Genomic DNA, 19359 nt, shown 5'->3' on the forward strand with positions numbered 1-19359 from the left:
CCATTACTCACGGAGTAGCCATTATCAGTCACATACACAAGAACTTCCCTTGGAATTCAGAGTTCCTTTCAGCAGTTTGTTGAAAACACATTCATGATGGAATCTGTGCTGGTGCGAAATACCTCATGCCTTTGACCTCATCGTTGAGCTATGTGCCAGGGTCTGAGAAGCAGGAGCCAACGTGACCAGCCCCTGCTTCACTGCAGATGCAGACGGGTGCTGAAGCCCTTGCTGGTGCCCTCGTGCCCAGTGCGTTTGGCTCTCGATTTCCTGTCACATCTGTTCAGTCACCTCAGCTTAACCCTATACACCTGGTTGGATGGCGTAGGTTATAAAGGGTTGCAAATCTCTTCTCGATGGAACATCATGTATATGGAAACCTCGTGCATAGATCATTTTAATAATAAAGTTCATTGTTCGAAATGTGCATTTTCAGGGTAACTTGCTTTTTGGGGAATACGGGAAGTTACAACACTCCGTTCCCACTGTCTTTATCGGGAGGATTTTTAGCTCATGTTTCAAAAAGACTTGGCAGCACAGGTCATTACGGGACTTGACAATGTCAGCCCAGCTTTGTAGCCAGATCATGCAGTTCTTGTAAAGACAGTGGTTTTTCATCCACTGCTCTGATTTAGAGGGTTGTTGTTGTTGGGGTTTTTTTCTATAAAAGGTTTTAAAAACATAGAAACAGGAAGCTGATGCCAGAATCGATCCGACTCGCTTTTCCCTTCTTAAAGAGCTTCTCCTTAGCCCTCCTGCCCCGCCAGGCGAGTGCGGGAGCCGGCCCACTGCAGTTACGGAGACTGAAATCAATCGGAGCACTGCCATTTTGATAACACCGCCCTGTGGGGCAATTACCGGCGACCCCTCCGAGTCCACAGGAGGCGTCGAAAGGATTGCTGTGGAATAGATCTGGGGAGACGAGGACATATGTATCAGTTGGCATGAATTTTTTTTTTCTTTGACCAAGCCAGGAAAAAAATGTCATTCTATAAAATTTGCTTTAAGTAGATAATTTTAGTACACTTGAAACTAAGGTAATATTGTGTGTCAAATATACTTCAGTTAAAAAAAAAGGAATAGATCATTTTATATATTAGTGTATACATTTGTGTGGTGAAAATTTTTTCATGAGTTCCATTACAAAGGTGATTCCCCTAAACAAAGTGATCTTATATGTTGTATGTCTCTTTAGTTATTTAGCATATGCACAATTTTCTTGGCTTCTCAACCGGGCTATGGCATTTTCTCTCTGTCTTTTTTTTTTTGAGAGCTTAGAGCCTTCTCAGGTATAGGCTCTGATATTTTAAAAAAGAGTGAAGAGCTTCTGCTGCTATTATATTCCACATAATTCCTGTCACAGTATTAGGCCTATAATAGACCACTTCAAAACAACTCTGTTTTAGGTGAAATTCAAATGTAGTGGGAAATTCATGTGTCAGATTTTCAAAATCTGGACTCCATTTAGACTAGGAGGGAATTTTGATACTTAACCACCTTCCATTCACATCTGTTTATGCTTTGTGCATGCCCACATTTGTAAATCTCATGTGTCGGAACTATTCTGTGATACCATTTGGAGACAAATACTCGACCCTCAGGATTTAATTGGTATATTGTAAAGAGGTTCCTGCTAATTGATTTTGAAGGAAGAGTTGGGCCGCAACAGAGCTAGGTCCCCTGGCATTTTTGACACCACGTTATCTGCATGGGTACTTTCACTCATGTATTAAACAATAATGCCATTGGGGTGCCTGCGTGGCTCGGTCGTTAAGCGTCTGCCTTCGGCTCAGGTCATGATCCCAGGGTCCTGGGATCGAGCCCTGCATCGGGCTCCCTGCTCGGCGGGAAGCCTGCTTCTCCTTCTCCCTCTCCCACTCCCTCTGTGAGTGTTGTGTTCCCTCTTTCGCTGTGTCTCTCTCTGTCAAATAAATAAAATCTTAAAAACAAACAAACAATAATGCCATTATTTGCCATGTGTTCCCCATAACTTGGTAGATAAATTTGAGCAACCACAACTAAGAGTAAATCATTCTTTGTTTTTCAAAGGTCTCATCAGAAAATGGAAGACTCAGAAGAAAGCAGTGATGAAATTCTCGCTCGTCTAACGTCTGCGGTAAGGCATGCAGTTTTCCCTGCCTATGGGGGCAGAAAATAAGAAGGGCCAGGGTCTTCAAAGGAAGGCGTTTGGGTAGCAATGCAGAGAGGAACTTGCTCTGTAGGTGCACGTCAATGTAGGAGGCCCACATCAAGGCAGAAGGAGACATGACATTGACTTGCTATCCTCAGTGCAGCTTCTCCAGCAAGATCATAGATATTCCTGGTGGAAAGTTCCAGAACCGTAGCGGGGGCGTGATATCTGATTTTCAAAGTACAGTATGACTTAACCTAGGGATTGTTGTGACCTGCCACACAAAGGAGAAAAGACCTTATGTTTCATTAGGGAAAAAAAAAAAGAATTACCTCAACCAACAAAAGACCAGGTCGTTGGTTTCTAACGTACTAGGTTGCAGCATTATCGGTTGTTTTCTAAAACCACTAATCAAGAGTTGGTAATTACCTTGTTGGTTGAGGAAAAGCTCATGCCCTTCTTAATAGAAAAAGCTAGCTATGGTTGCTAATCATTGAGCCCTAGTTTTTGACAGACTCTAACTATCCAGACACAATATTTATCCATTGGTTTGGCTTTTTGGAAACTTTTCTAACCTCTCCAAAGATTCTTCAGTTCTGCTTTAACTTCATTATTGAAATGGTAATTGCTGAAAATTGTGCTGGATTGGGATGTGTACGTGGATGAAACTGATCTTTCACAGAGTTTTATACACCAGGTCTTAGCATCTGCACACAGCTTGAAAGTTAAAAGTTGCCTTTCCTACCCTTCTGGAATGTAGCTTAGAAAAGTAGTTTTTTACTAAATACAGTGATTGGTGGTATAAAGCTTCATGTGAAATGGAATCTTGATAGCATGTTAAGAAAAAAATATTTAAAGTGACCTTTGCAGTTTTTTATTTAACCTTTTTTTAATTGAGGCATAAATGACATACAACAGACATTAGTTTCAGGTATATAACCTGATGATTTTGTGTTTGTATATATATTGTGAAATGATCACCACAATAAGTCTAGTTAACATCCATCACATCACATAGTTACAGAATATTTTTTCTTGTGATGTGGACTTTTAAGATTTGCTCTCTCTTAACAACTTTTAAATATACAGTAGTCACCATGCTGTACAGTACATACTATGACTTATTTTATAACTGCAAGTTTACCTTTTGACTCCCTTTACCCATTGTGCCGACCCCTGAACTTCTCACCTCTGGCAACCACCAATCTGTTCCATATATCTATGAGCTTGTTTTTTACTATTGCTGTTGTTGTTGTTTTAAATTACACATATATGTGAGAATGTGAGATCCCATGCTATTTCTCTTTCTCTCTCTGATTTATTTCACTTAGCAAAATGCTTTAAGTTCTATCCATGTTGTCACCAATGGCAAGATCTCATTCTTTTTTTATGGCAAAGTGGTATTCTATTGTGTGGTGTGTGTGTGTGTGTATCACATCTATTTTATCTATTCATCGATGGGCACAGGTTATTTCCATATCTTGGCTATTGTAAATAATGCTGCAGTGAACGTAGGGGTGCATATATCTTCTAGTGTTTTTGTTTTCTTTGGATAAATACCCAGAGATGGAATTGTTGGATCATATGGTAGTTCTATTTTTAATTTTTTGAGGCACCTCCATACTGTTTTCCAGAGTGGCTACACCAATTTACATTCCCACAAACAGTGCACAACAGTTCCTTTTTCTCTATATCCTCTCCAACATTTGTTATTTCTTGTCTTTTTGATTATAGTCATTTGGACAGGTGGGAGGTAATATCTCATTGTGATTTTAATTTGCATTTCCCTGATGATTAGTGGTGTTGAGCATCTTTTCAAGTACCTGTTGGCCATCTGTTTGTCTTCCCTTGGGAAAATGTGTATTCGGGTCTTCTGCCCATTTTTCAGTTGGATTGTTTGGTTTTTTGCTATTGACTTGTATTTGATATATATATGACTTGTAAATATTATCAGATATATGAGTTGCAAATAGTCCCATTCAGTAGTTGCCTTTTTATTTTGTTGGTGGTTTCCCTTTGCTGTACAGAAGCTTTTTAATTTGATATAGTCCCACTTACTGATTTTTGCTTTTGTTGTTTTTGTTTTTGGTATTGGATCCAAAAAATCATTGCCAAGACCAATGTCAGGGAGGTTACTGCCTATATTTTCTTCTAAGAGTTTTATGTTGTTTCAGGTCTTACAGTCAAGTCTTTAATCCATTTTGAATTTATTTTTTTTATGATTTAAGAAAATGATCTAGTTTAATTCTTTTGCAGCAGCTGTCCAGTTTTTCCAGTACAATTATTGAGGAGATCATACTTTCTTCACTGTATATTTTTGGCTCCTTTGTCATACATTAATTGACCATATATGCTTGGGTTTATTTCTGAACTTTTTATTCTCTTCCTTTGATCTGTGTGTCTGTTTTTATGTCAGTACCGTAGTGTTTTGATTACTGTAGCTTTGTGATACAGTTTGAAATTGGGGAGCATGATGCCTCCAGCTTTGTTCTTCTTTCTCCAGATTCCTTTGGCTTTTTGGAGTCTTTTGTGGTATGATGCAAATTTTAGAATTGTTCTATTTCTGTGAAAAATGCCATTGGAATTTTGATAGGGATTTTGCTGAATCTATAGACTGTGCAGTTTAAAATATTGACCAAAAAGGAGTACCTGTTGTGTGCAAAATCATAACAGCCATCTTTTTAGAAAGCACTCACTATGGACCAGTTACAGTGTTAAACATTCTATGTATTCATATATACACATACATATACATTCTGCTAAACTTCACAACAACCCTATGAAATAGGTGGCATTATCCCTGTTTTATAGATAGGAAAGCTTGTAGAGGTAAAGTAACTTGCCCAAGGTCACTCACCTAGAAAGGAACAAAGCCAGAATCTGAACTCAGAATTTTCTACTTCCTAATCATGTTTCCTTACCAACTATGCCTCATTTTTTTGGTAATGTAATATATTATCGGGATAGTTTCAGAAGCAGCAAAGACATGTGAGATGTTTCCTACAGCCATACCAGGAAGACAAGTACTTTTAGAGAGTTCAGGTACAAAGTGATTGGCAATTGAGCACTGAATATAGTGGTGTATAGATAGTAGATTCAAGAACAGTAACAACTTCATCAAAGAGTCTTGAACTACCATTGAAGGCAGTCAGGATTTGAACATGTGGTAATTAGGAGGACATGTACTCTAGCAGTGGGGTTTATTGTGTGCAGGTGGAGAAAGGAGAAAGGGAAAATGCTGAGTAGAGCCAACTGGTTAGAGAAGAAGCTCCTGGTTAAGAAAAGTGAAAGACTTTTTGAACAACAGATTAACAAAATGAAATAGATACATAAGAAAAAAGAAAGATGAAGGGCACCTGGCTCAGTTAGTAGAGCATGTGACTCTTGATCTGGGGGTTGTGAGACCAAGCCCCACATTGGGCATAGAGCTTACTTAAAAAAAAGAAAGAAAGAAAAAGTAGAGTTGGAGGTGGGGATACTGATTGAGAGGTTGCCGAATACCTACTTTATTGTGATTTTTGTGGGAACAAAAAGAAAAATGAGTTCAAAAAGGAGCATAAAGAATTTTTAAAAAATCAGTAGGACTAGGTAAAGATAGAAGAGGACTCAGAATGGAAAAGTGATGATACTCTTAGGAAGCTGAGTAAAATATGTGGAAGGAAACATGGAGTTTGAACATGCTGAGTTTGAGGACAAAGAAATATAAAATATATAAATATTCAAGAAACATCTGGAGATGTGAACCTGGAGCTTAGAGAGGTCAGGGCTAAAGTTAGAGGAACCAGTCACAGAGAGGTTGTCAGTTGAAGAGCATACTTGGGAAACGTCCAAAGACAGGAAATGGAAACATGAGCATCGTTGAGTAGGAGATAAAGCTGATTGGGGGCTTCCATCTCTTGCTTACTTAAGACCAACATCCAAAACAAACCCAATTAGGCTATTTCTCTTTCTTTAGGCTAAATTTTCATGATGGAAATTCTGGAGATAAGAAAACACAAATATCTTCCCTGGGCTTGACTGAAATTTGTGATTTTTGTTCACACAGTGTAATTGTCGAGCCACTGAGGTAATGTAAATTAGGCTAAGTTGTGAATTATGTGTATTAGATGCCTATTTGGTGGGATGGGTACATTAGTGGCACTTACAGAAGAACAAGGGGACATGTGTTGTGGTATGCTGTGCTGCTTGGTCCAGTGAGTCAGCCATTACTTAGATGGTGAAAAAGAACAGTGCTGAGTATCTGTAATAAAACACTAACCTGGTAGTGGTAGTGATGGAGAGTTTGTGGACATATCTTGAGAGATGAATTAAAATTACAAATCATGGGGCACCTGGCTGGCTCCGTTGGTAGAGCGGGTGACTCTTGATCTTGGGGTTGTGAGTTTGAGCGCCCCTGTTAGGTGTAGAGATTACTTAAAATCTTTTTTAAAAAATGAAATATCAACTGTGCTGAATCTAGGAGGAAAGATCACTGAGGAGGAGGGCAAAATCTAAAATTCTGGGATCATTAACTAGACATTCTTACTCCCTTGTATTCCTTCTAAAAGCTGATTTGGTTTATCATTCTCATCAGTTTCATTTTCTCTGTATGTTACTGCTCTCTCCCTTTTCTCATTTTCTTCAGTTCATCCAACTTTATCATAGAAGCTCTGCATTTAATGCTTTGAATAGAATTTCTAAATTCCTTCTCATAGGGTATAGTATCACTCCTCCAAGAAGTACCACTGAGCTGAAAAAAAAATTATAACCCAAATTATAAATGGAGTGTTGGCTACAAGTTCTAGAAGACCTTGAAGCAAATAAATCCCCCCCAAAGCAAAAATTCATGCTAGGATATATAATGTTTGGTGAAAGTGTTAGAAAAAAAGAAACCTGCAATGAAATTTCTTTTAACACGTCTCTAGGAACAAAAAACATGGTTATAACTGACTGCTGCCCATTGTCAGTGTCACAAAAACATCTTCTCCTGCTCAGTGCCCAGAAGTTGTGATGTAACTCCATCAGTTTTCACATCACCTGTGAACTTGTTCTCTTGTGATTTCTAGCATTCTTTGTAGTTCAAGTCTTGTTCTCACTTTTTTTCACATTTGGGATTCTACTTTCTGGATAGAACGGATCTGGTTTACTCTCATTCACTAAGACCTGCACTAAACTTAGGCCTTTGTCTGATTCTTCACCCAATTTGTCTTTTCCTTAGAGTTCTTTTGGGAAATACTTGTTACAGAGACATGAGGAACTGGGTCTTAATAAACAGGCAGTTATCTTGTTTCATCCAGTGCCCGATGGAACTCAAGGATGCAAACTTTTCAAGATGCTCTGTCTTGCTGGCTCTCCCCTTCCTCTGCTGTTGCCTGTCCTTGTGTTCTGCTTTTGCATATTTGGATCTCCTCTCCTTTGCCATCTCACCTGAAGCCCAGTCATTTTCTTTAAGGATGTGCCTTTCACAGGACTCTGTTCATACCCTTTCTGGGTCTGGGAAGCATGTAAGGTGACTAGAATTTCCTCCATTTGTCCTTGATGAATCTACACGTGGGGTTTGGTACATTGGAGGAATCCCTTTTTGAATAGTAGTATCTGAAGATAACAGTGACAGCTTTCAAGATGGTACCAGTTCAGGAAGCAGAAATAGCATGGGATTTGGGTTTTGATGAATCTTTAGAAAGTTAGAATTCTCTTAAGAGATTGTGCACCAAGTTAGCAAGGTTTGGAAATAATCTTAGGTTAGTGAGAGTGGGGAAGATTCAGTCACATTTAGTACATGATGAGCACAATCCAGTGATGATTTTTACCATATGTAGAGATAGATTTTTTAAAACACTGAAATGCTAGTTTCCACTCACCCTTTTTCCTGGCTATCTGCCTCTCCTTTTCTGGGGAATAGAGAAATGGAGTGTAGTTAATCTCCCTTTTCTTAGTCTATCACAGACTCAAGCGGGCATGTTTGCTTAGAGCATAAAAGTAAATTAATCCCCCAGGGAATGACTAACTTTCCGAACGGCCAACTGCAACAGGATCATGAACATCTTGTTACTTTATATTTCTTATCTGCGGGGAACATAAAATTCCTACTTGGAATCCTTACTTTGGCTCCAATTTTTCCAGTGGCTTAAGAGCTACTGTGTGATCTGGGGAAAGGCCAAATAGATTGAGTTTTGAGACAAAGTGTCAAGGGAGGCCCCAGAAGACAGACCTGGTTTCAAAGATCATCAAAAATGCACCAGAGGAATTGTAGCACATTTGGGGGCACAGTATTCATTGTTCTTGTTATTTATAAGGAGCCGTAGGACTCGTCAGTACCTTTCCTCATTATTCTTTAGAGCTACCCTCATCCGCTAGAGTGTCCACAGGGCCTTGGGTGTGGATCATAGGTCTCTGGGACCACTTGGACAGCTGCAGTTTTCCTCAGGTAGGATCTCACAGTGACACTTCACCAAACCGTGATCGTCAGTACTTGAACAGACAGTTGAATAATAGATTGCTATCCTTTGTCAATAAAAATGCTTAAATGTGTTATATCTATTGCACATCAAAATGATTTTCTTTTTTTTTTTTTTTAAAGATTTTTATTTATTTATTTGACAGAGAGAGACACAGCGAGAGAGGGAACACAAGCAGGGGGAGTGGGAGAGGGAGAAGCAGGCTTCCCGCGGAGCAGGGAGCCCGATGTGGGACTCGATCCCAGGACCCCGGGATCATGACCTGAGCCGAAGGCAGACGCTTAATGACTGAGCCACCCAGGCGCCCAAAATGATTTTCTTCATCCTGGGAATAGATCCCTAAATGCCACATGTACACACACACGCAACTTTGTAACATTAATTACCGAGTTACCTCTATTTCCAAAGAAACCATCTGCGCATACTCAGATTATGTGGTAATCTCATTTAACTCTAGCCTTGAGAATTTGGTTTTGGTGAGCAACATAATACATGCTGTTTTGCCTACTGAAATGATGCCAGTGAGGGAACATTTATTTAAAAACATTTTTTCATGGGCGCCTGGGTGGCTCAGTTGGTTAAGCGACTGCCTTCGGCTCAGGTCATGATCCTGGAGTCCCGGGATCGAGTCCCGCATCGGGCTCCCTGCTCGGCAGGGAGTCTGCTTCTCCCTCTGACCCTCCCCCTTCTCATGTGCTCTCTCTCATTCTCTCTCTCTCAAATAAATAAATAAAATCTTTAAAAAAAAAAATAAAAATAAAAACATTTTTTCAGAAAGGTGTGAATGTATAGAACCCATTCAAGAATAAAACAGGTAGGTCTCAACAAACCCCTTGTGAATAGGAGTAGAAGTGTGTGTTTGTATGTGTGTTCATGTATGCATTCATGTATATTATGGTATTTGGGTATCTCTTCCCAAGGTGAGGAAAAGCATTTTGATGTGCAATACACATAGAAAACCTAGACATTTTTAGTTAACGAGGAATAGAAATACACCATTCAGCTATCAATTTATATATTGACCGTCATGGGTTTGTAAAATGTTACCATGAAATCTTATCTGAGGGAAGTTGAAAGTTTTAAGAGGATGATTCATGAACATTTCGTATTAGTTGCTGTTTTGTGCATTTGTTTAAAATAGAACTTCTTATAGCTGCTTAGAGGAAATGTAATTTTGCATCCTGAAGGCAATGTTATAGCTTTATACAATATGTCCATATGTGCAGAAGGACCAGGAGGCATATAAAAGAGTGAAAATTACTTGAGTTTTTGTTAATGATGGAATAAGGTAGATTTTGACTTAGTTCCTGTTATTTTATATTGTTGTAGAACTTAAGTATATAATGAAATTTTATGTGAATACTGGGTAGAGATAATGTGAGTTCCACTGCTATATTTGTAAATGTCAAAATGATGGTAAAGCTGATAGTGAGTTGTCATTACTGTGGGTTATGTTTGCAGTTCTCTTTTATTTATCTGACACTTGGATTGTTTGAACATAAAGACTTTGCAATTTAAAAAATTCCACAATAGAAAAAATTCCCATAATGGAACCATTCATTAGTAACTCATTATTAACTTCAGTATTTATTAGTTCCTAGGTTATTTTTCTTGTATGTATACTTTTTACAAAAAAAAAAAAAAAGACCCTTTTATTTTGTGGTCTGTACTTTTCACCAAATATGTTTTCAGTGCTGAAAAGCTCCTCCTATGGCATTTTTGTGGCTCTAAAGTATCGTGTTCCATGGATTTTTCATTATCTCCTGTTCTGGGCATTGTGGTTATTTTCAATCTTTTGCTATTATAAACAATGCAGAGATGAACTTCTGTGGGAGGAAATTATTGAAGAAACTTGCTTGCAGATGTCATTTATCAGCATGCTGTTGGTTTAAGAAGACCAAGTGAGAAATGGGTAAAAGGCTAAGACTGGCTAATATTTATTGAGTCCTGACCTTGTGCAGGCATTCTGCTAACGCTTTTCGTGCACTGTCATATTTCAGTCTCCCAGAGCAAGATGTATTATTCACATTAGAGAGATGGAGTATTTAAGACAGGAAATATAGGGGTGCCTGGGTGGCTCAGTCAGTTGAGCGTCTGACTCTTGATTTCTGGCTCATGTCACCATCTCAGGGTCATGAGATCAAGCCTCAAGTCAGGCTCCATGCTCAGCGGGGAGTCTGCTTGAGATTCTCTCTCTCTTCCTCTCCCTTTGCCGTTCCTCCCCAACTCTCTCACACACACAAATAAATACATCAATCTTAAAAAAAAAAAGTAGGAAGTATTAAGAGTCCACATTAATTTAAAATAACAGTTTAGGGTTCAAAAAGCTATTTTCCACATTGTCTTCACTTAAAATACTTCAGAGTTACTGAATAGGTCTCAGAAAGTTGGGTATAGGATTTGATTATAGAATTCTCTTCTTATTTAAACAATCTTATGAAATGAGACCTATGAAGTTACATTAAATAGTATTTTAATTTTTAACTTGTTAGGAATCATTAAATACTGGTAAACATGGCTGCATAGTTTAGCAATTGAGAAATTCATTCAGACTGGTTCTTAAGGTCTTCTGGTTCCCTCGTGTGAACTCAGAGATACGCTCTGATTTTATAGCAGGCAAATCATGTTCCAGAACTAGGCTGTATTGACAAGTTATGACAAGGCCCTAAAAAGTGTTCAGGGATAATTTTTTGGAAGGCTCCGAGGATCTGTGTCACTATTCTTTAGTAGAGAGAATGGTCCTCCAAAGATGAATACATTACTTGACACCTGCAAATATTACATTACATAGCAAAAGAGATTTTGCAGTTATAATTAAGGCTTCAGACATGGATTGTCTACATGGACCCAGTGTAATCACATGAGCCCTTAAAAACAAAGAAGTTGCTCTGGCAGGAGTCAGAGAAATGGCAGAAGAGAAGGTAAGAAAGAATTCCAAGCATGGAAAGGATTCAGGGTGGCATGGCTGGAAGTGAGAAGTAGGATCCCATGTACAAGGACCAGAGAAAGGTCTCAGGAGCTCAGGGCAGGCTGCCAGGGTCCAGCAAGGAAACAGGCACCTCAGTTTTACAGATGCAAGAACTGGATTCTGCCAACAACCCGAATGAGCCTGGAAGCATCTTCTCTCCCGGAGCCTCCAGTAAGGAATACAGCTGTGCCCATGCCTTGATTTTGGCCTTGTGAGTCTCTAAGCAGAGGATCCAGTTGAGCCACCCTGTACCCAGACTCCTGACCTATGGAAAAGTGGGATGATAAATGGATGTCATTTTAAGCCAATAAATGGGTGGTAGTTTGCAATGGCAGAAATACAAAATAAATACACATTCCTTGTTGAATATATACCCACAAGTCTCTTAATTCATAAAAGAACAATTAATCTCTCATACATCCAAGCTGCCAGGCCACAGCTAGTTAAGTTCATGGATACCTCTGAAGTTTGAAAGTGAATTTCTAGGGGAGCCTGCATGGCTCAGTTGTTAAGCATCTGCCTTCGGCTCGGGTCATGATTCTGGGGTCTTGGGATCGAGTCCCACATCAGACTCACTGCTCAGCGGGGAGCCTGCTTCTCCCTCTGCCTCTGCCTGCCACTCCCCCTGCTTGTGCTCTCTCTCTCTGACAAATAAATAAAATCTTTAAAAAAAAGTGAATTTCTAAAACTAAATTCTGGCCTTCATACATTTGTGAAATCTTGGGAATTCTGTGGACATTTAAAAGTTTATTCTTGGGGTGCCTGGGTGGCTCAGTCAGTTAAGCGTCTGCCTTCAGCTCAGGTCATGATCCCAGAGTCCTGGAATCGAGCCCCGCATCGGGCTCCCTGCTCAGTGGGGAGTCTGCTTCTCCCTCTCCCACTCACCCTGCTTGTGTTCCCTCTCTCGCTGTGTTTCTCTCTGTCAAATAAATAAATAAATAAAATCTTTAAAAAAAAAGTTTATTCTTAAAGTAAATTCTGAAAATACAAACACTTTAAACACAGTTCACCACTTTTCAATGAAACCCATCAGTCCTTTTATGCGAGTTGCAGTGGAGCAGGGGGATAGGTAGGTAGAAAGTAATAAGCAGGGACAACACTGGTTGTCAAGGAGTATAATTCAGGTGAGAAGGAGGGTCTTAAGCATATGAAGTACTAAAGTAATTAAGGACTGGATCCTTATTATATTTATTGTAAAGCTCAACTATATTAATTACAATAATATGATGCTGATAGTTTCAGGCACTGTTCTGGATGCTTTAGGCGTTAACTAGTTTGATTCTAACAATCAATCACAGGTAGAAGGCTGTGACTCCACCCCACAAACTGGGATCCTAAAACTTCTTCCAAAGTTGACATAAAATAAATGGAGATTTCCTTCTCCTATTTCAGGCTTTTGCATCTTAAGCTCTGAATCTGTTCTTCCAGGGAGCCCTCCCATGTTAGCCATTTTATAGATGGACTTTCTGACTGGAAAGGGTTTTAGTTGATCTGAATTCATTCAAATACAGGTGTTCCTAATGTAACATCCATGCAGATAGGAGATCCTTAGAATTTCTGGGACCTGACTGGTGTTACAGTTACACTGTTGCTGCAGTTGAGAACCTTACCTCTGAAAAGTGCAATGACCGAGAAAGGATATTCTACCATGTAAGGACAGACATGTAATAAGGAATAAAAGAACTGAGTTTGCAAGTTATATTATGTCCTTAAAGACAACTTTGTTAAATAAGCTCTAAATCCACTGAAGAATTATTTAAATGTGGTATAGATTGAAAATACTCTGGGCTTACCAGAAAGTGGAAAAAATAACGAGAAATAAAAACTAAAAATAGGGGCACCTGGGTGGCTCAGTTGGTTAAGCAACTGCCTTTGGCTCAGGTCATGATCCTGGAGTCCCAGGATCGAGTCCCTCATCGGGCTCCCTGCTCAGCAGGGAGTCTGCTTCTCCCTCTGATCTTCCCTCCCTCTCATGCTCTCTCTCTCTCTCTCTCTCATTCTCTCTCAAATAAATAAATAAAATCTTTTAAAAAACCTAAAAATATAAAGGAAATAAACATAATGTTTTATTTGGTTATTATAACTAAAATCAGATTGTCCAACATATAATTGTTAACTTAAAATACATTTCATATATATGATATTTTTATTTGTCAAGAATTAATACTGCCCAGCAGTTAGGGCTTTGGGGAAATCAGTGATCAGAAGCAGTAAGAGCAGTTTTGAAGACTGAAGGAGCAGATACACCTGTTCTTCGGAGAAGATGTTAGTGTTGTTTAGCTTGCCCTTTTCAGATTTCTTTCAACCAGTACCTCTGTAGCTTCTCCTGCAATTTGTATCATGAAATTTATGAGATTTCCAAGAAAAGGCTCCCAGCAGTTATTTCTCATCTGTTTAAGATTTGTACCACCTTTATCTCTGTTGAGTGGGTTAGATGGCTGTGACACCACCAACTTTTCAACTGTAAGCTGACAGTTACCACTACCTACAGGAGACCTGTGCTTGTTCTCTTTTGGTAGTGAATGATTTGGAAAGGAGGCATTGGTAAAACAAATCTTTAGAACAGCCCTTTAGTCTGAGTGCTTCTGATCTTTACCTTCCCCTATAAAGCATCCTCTACTGAACTTCACATGGTAGACCATTTCCACGGTGGACAGCTCTGATTATTTGAAAGCTCTTAGAGCTAAAACATACTTTTTCGTAACTTCACTCCATTGGCCTGAATCTTACCTTCCACCTTTCAAATATCTGAAGCTCATGATCATGTTCCCCCTAAGTCTTCTCTTCTCTGCAGCAACTACAGACACTTCACTTCTATTCTCAAGCACAAACGTACATACTGTGAGTGGTACCAAGAACCAGGGTCAGAATGATGACTAAAGGAGTTCATTTCAGGGGCCTTATAATAAACTATTGGGGACCCCCAACTAAAGGGGAGATTTCACTAGCCTGTGAAAGCCTTATAATTGAGGTAAATGTTATTGGGGTATAAGCAAGGAGGATGTGGCCCCACTGGGGGAGATGGGTAGCATTCAAGAGAAGACAGTAACTAAGGAGGGACCTGAAGGACAAGTAAGTGACAGTCACACAAAGTGGGGAATTGGAGAGGCATTCCAGACAGAGAGAAGAACATGTGGAAAGGCCCAATTGAGGAAAGAGCATGGTCCTTTCAGAGAATATAAGAGTTCTGTTTTCCTAAGACTGGAGTATTGACTTTTTTTTTTTTTTTGAACATAGATTTTTTTTGAGAGAAGCAGTGGAGATAGAGATAATACTAAAGACCAGATCAGAAGAATACTACATATGCAGTGTTAGACATTGGACTCTGTCATAGTGTCATGGAAAAGTATTTGAAGAGTTTTTTAGCAAGAGATATAATGTAAAATTTATTTTGTAAGATGATTAGTTTTGCTGTAAAGAATCATATGATTTGAAGAGAGAAGAGTTAGGAACAACAGTCTGAATGGGAAAAGATGGTGGGCTGAGCTAAGTCAGGGACACCTCAGTTTTTGGCTTAAGACCCTGGGTGCATGGTGCTACCATTCACTGACTTGGTATGTGGGACATGGAGCAATTATATGGGGTATGAAGAAGTGGTAAGAAAGTGACTTCATATTTGGAAATGTTGAGTTTGAGCTACTCGTGGAACATTTAGGTCCGGAAGGTGAATGGCCCTAGAGATACAAATATAATTGAAGCACTGTGAGTAAATGAAATGACCTATGGAGAATGAACAGAAAGAGAAGAAGGTCTAGCGGGCTGAGGATAGATTGCTAAGGAGTATCAAAATTTAAAGGTAGAAGAAAAGTAGAGCCTTGGGAGAAGAGAAATAGCAGCCAGAGGAAAGAGAAAAGCCTGGAGTATACAGTATCATGAAATCCTAGTGGTTAAGAAGAGAAGAGGTAACAATGTCAAATCCTACAGAGAGGACGAGGTAAATAAAGAGTGCTGCATCCAGCGCATTTAGCTACAAGGAGGTGGCTATCCCCTAGTTTCCTCCTGTCTCCTCCTCATGAACCTAAACAGATGATGCTCCACACCGAATACAACCCAGATGTTGATCTTTCTGGATTCTACCAGTTTTGGGGTTTTTTTTGGTGGTCTGAATGTCATCTTTTCATAATATTCCTAAACACATTGTTATTTATTCTAAGTAATCTCATTTCCATTGTTAATTCACACTATGCTTGTGATCACCTAAAAACTACCAGATCTTTTTAATGTGAAGCTCTGTCAAAGTAGATGTATATACATATAGCCAACTTAAATAGCAGATTTAAAAACTTAAGTGGAGGAATTCATTCTAACGCATCTTGTTGCTTTCAGGCCACTTCTACATATATATTGGTCTTTGAACGGTCAGCTGTTGTCTATGTTATAATAAAATTAATAGGCCTATCTGTATATGTTCAACAGAATATTCTACATAAAAGATTTTTAAATATCCCTAATAGCCTTGAAATAGATGAGTAAGCATATTTTATCATCCCAGTATGCTTAACAAATACATCTTTGATGTGGTGACAGCAATTACTGGGAAAACAACTATTTGTTAAATAAACTGTTAGATGGAGAGCAGTAGTGTCTGGACAGATGTATAAACAACTTTCTTAATTTTCTAATTATTGGTTTCTAATTATTGGTTTTCTAATAACAGATAATTGCAAGATTATCCATGTGTCAGGCTTGTGGCAATATTAGTTCTTTGGAACAAAATAATGAATTTGGAAAGAGGAAAAGAGGCTTCTGAGGAAGGAACAAAGGAAATTGTAACTTAGCTCATGGGTGTTCCTTCATAGGACAAAGGTCTAGCCACCCTCACTGCTCAGTTTGTGTCTTGTCTCAAAGCGTGTTGATTAAGGAGCATACATATTTGTTTCTTTCTGGAGTTCTTCATGTCCTTACTAGCTTAAGATTTTATAGTGGTTTAAAAGTGAGTATATTTGGGAATAGAACAGGGAAGAGAATTGAATAATGTTTCTTCTTACATTTAATAGAGGAAATTGAGAAAATAGGTTCTATGTTTGTAAAACATTTCTATCATGGTATCAAAATTTAAATGTTTCTAAAATAGATTTACTTGAAACCTTTAGGAAATCTTTGGCGATTTATTCAAAGTTAGTTTGTAAGGACAATGCTCTGGTTAGCTAAGACTTTGCCACACTTGATCTGTCTCCCCAAAATGACCTTCATTCTATCCAGCTTGGTTTTTAAGGGCTTCTTCCTCCGTGTCTTCTCAGTTAACCTGTCCCAGAGATGCTCCCTGGCACTCAGAGTTTGCATTTGACACTTTTCTTTTGCCTCTTCAGTCTTGGCATTGCCACAAAAAAACTTCGTGAGCATTTGGATTTGGGGGCTGAAGGCACAATTAAAGTGCCAAAGAGAAGAGAAGACAAAATGCTAGAAGTAAGACTGGCTCTTACTCTTGTTGAATTTCAGGGCTATTTTGTGAACAGTCTGATTGTTGAAGAAGTTTAAAATATTGCAGCATGTTTCTGATGGGTAACAAGGGGAGAGGGAAAGTTTCGAGGAATGTCTTCTTAGTCCCTTAATTACCCTATCTATGTAAATATTCACAAGAGCAAATATACCCTAAGCTACAGATGTGTTTTTAATTATTTAGTGCTCTTGCATGTTGAGTCAATTATGTTTTCAATTAAAGTTTCAGCTTCTTAAAAAGTGTCCTTGCAGTTTTCCTTGTACTTGAGTAGTTGGTATCTATGAAACTGCTGATGTAGTAACTGAATCTTATCATTTGATTGGATTATAGCATAATTCTATAGCTAGAATACAGGGAAGGCCATGTTCCTTTACAAATGAATTAAATTAGAGTAGAACAACATACAAAGTAAAGATGGATTGCCATTTGAAATGATTCTAAGATTAAAAGGTTGAGTCTTGGGAAAACTAAGATACCTTATTGATTAGAGCAGTGATTGTCAACCCTGCATACAGCCTGGAATCACTTAGGGACCTTTGAAACATCAACAGCAGCTAGTACTGATGCCTGGGCTCTCCCCCAGAGAGGCTGACTTAGTTGGGGCTCAGGGTCAGTAGTTTTTTAAAGCTCCCCAAGTGATTCTAATGTGCAGTCAGGCTTGGGAACTGCTGAAATAGATTGATGAAAATCCAAGCTAGTTAAAGAAAGCATTTCTCCATAGCTATTTGACAAGAGGAAACATGAAGGGAAAAAATGAGGGAGAGAAGCTTTTAGTGAACAATTTGTAGAGGTTTACCATCTATTATTCACCTCTGAAATACAAAAGCTCTGGACAACAAGTTTCTCCGTACTTGGTGACAAAATCTAACCTACTCTGAACATATACAGTGGAAAATCCCGAGGCTTTTTCTAGTTTTCCATTGTCTCGTTTGGTATGAATAATTACACATTTCACTGCAGAAATATATTCATGTGTCTGATTTCTGATGATGAGTTGCTGCCCCAGACCTCCCTGAGGATGTGACATAGATAGGATCCTTTTCTGAAATGGATAAAAGTTTGAATTCTGAACTACATCTAGCCGCAGGGGCTGCAGATCATAGTGGGGAAGGGTTGTGATAGGGAAGGCCAAGGTAATAATGCATCCTTCTTCCACTTACCCAGGCAGTGGATTAGCACCCACATTAAATAAAAACAAGGGCCAGTATCAGAATGTGGCTCTTGGCTGTGCATGCGTACATGTCTTGAGCCTGATCTAAGAAGAGGGTTCATTTCAATCACAGAGAAACTAAGGTTAACCAATAACATGAGTAGATCAAGTAGAAAAATAGTCATTTTCTTTTTTTTTTTTTAAAGATTTTATTTATTTATTCATGAGAGACAGAGAGAGAGGCAGAGGGAGAAGCAGGCTCCCAAGGAGCAGGGAGCCCGATGCGGGACTCGATCCCAGGACGCTGGGATCATGACCTGAGCCGAAGGCAGACGCTTAACCATCTGAGCCACCCAGGCGCCCAGAAAAATAGTCATTTTCTTATAAAAGACTCCTCAGTAGAGCAAACTACCTCAAACTTTGGTGGTTTGGAACTACACATTTATTATCTCAAACAGTTTCTGACTGTCAGGAATTCTGGAGTATCTCACAGCTGGATGGCTTTTGCTCGGGGTATCTCAGGAAGTTGTCAGAATATGGGCCGGTATCCCGGCCGTCCGAAGTTTTGGTGCTAGAACTTTGTGTTCAGTGCCAACCAGTCCCTTCCTAGAAAATTCTAGTTTCTGTTTCTGCAGCTGCTTAGAGTTTCAGTTTTCAATATAAAAGTAATAATTATTGGCAGAGGAAGCCCTGAGTCCTTCTAATATTCTGTTCTGAAGATTCCTGCTGGGAGTAGCTTATTAGTGGGGAATGCCTTCCCTTGTCATTTTTCTCTCCCCTAGGTCCTTCCCACATTTTTCCTAAAGTTGTGTATGCATCCTCCTCCTGTGGGCCAATGAATGATTGTCGGTGATTGCTCTGGATAATACCATAAAAAGACAAACAGGTCCCTGCCTCAGTGGAGCTTCCATCCAGAAGACAGGAATTAGTCATTCATTCGAAAATGATTAAATACTTGACAGTGTGCTTAAAAAAAAAAGGTTCTGTGGAGATGCTATAGGAACATGTAATCAGATCTTAGCTAGTTTGTGTTTTTGCTTGATCAGCACTTTGTCCTTTGTGTTTTGTAGGAAGAATACCTACCCTTGGAGTTTTTGTCAAAAGCCTCCATCCTCGGGCAGAAACATGGAAGCTGTTCCACACCCCACTCTGCATAACACACTCTGAAATCCTCCCTGACTGCAGACACTCAGGGGACTTTGTGTGGTTCTGTAGAGTAATCTCATTTACTTT

General features: G+C 39.1%; 1 protein-coding gene across 2 annotated transcripts in view; it reads left to right on the top strand.

The window, feature by feature from the left end:
* The first annotated feature begins 2037 nt into the window (after window positions 1-2037).
* Window positions 2038-19359, top strand: part of RAPGEF5 (Rap guanine nucleotide exchange factor 5) — a 154805-nt gene continuing 137483 nt past the window's right edge. For both annotated transcript variants that reach the window (XM_081800431.1, XM_081800432.1), the window contains exon 1: window positions 2038-2116. In XM_081800431.1, coding sequence (XP_081656557.1) covers window positions 2063-2116 — 54 coding nt within the window. In that variant the 5' untranslated portion in view covers window positions 2038-2062. The remainder of the gene's footprint in view (window positions 2117-19359) is intronic.

Source organism: Leptonychotes weddellii, chromosome 12 (genome assembly GCF_054177405.1).
Source record: "Leptonychotes weddellii isolate Sample4059 chromosome 12, ASM5417740v2, whole genome shotgun sequence".
Lineage (NCBI taxonomy): Eukaryota > Metazoa > Chordata > Mammalia > Carnivora > Phocidae > Leptonychotes > Leptonychotes weddellii.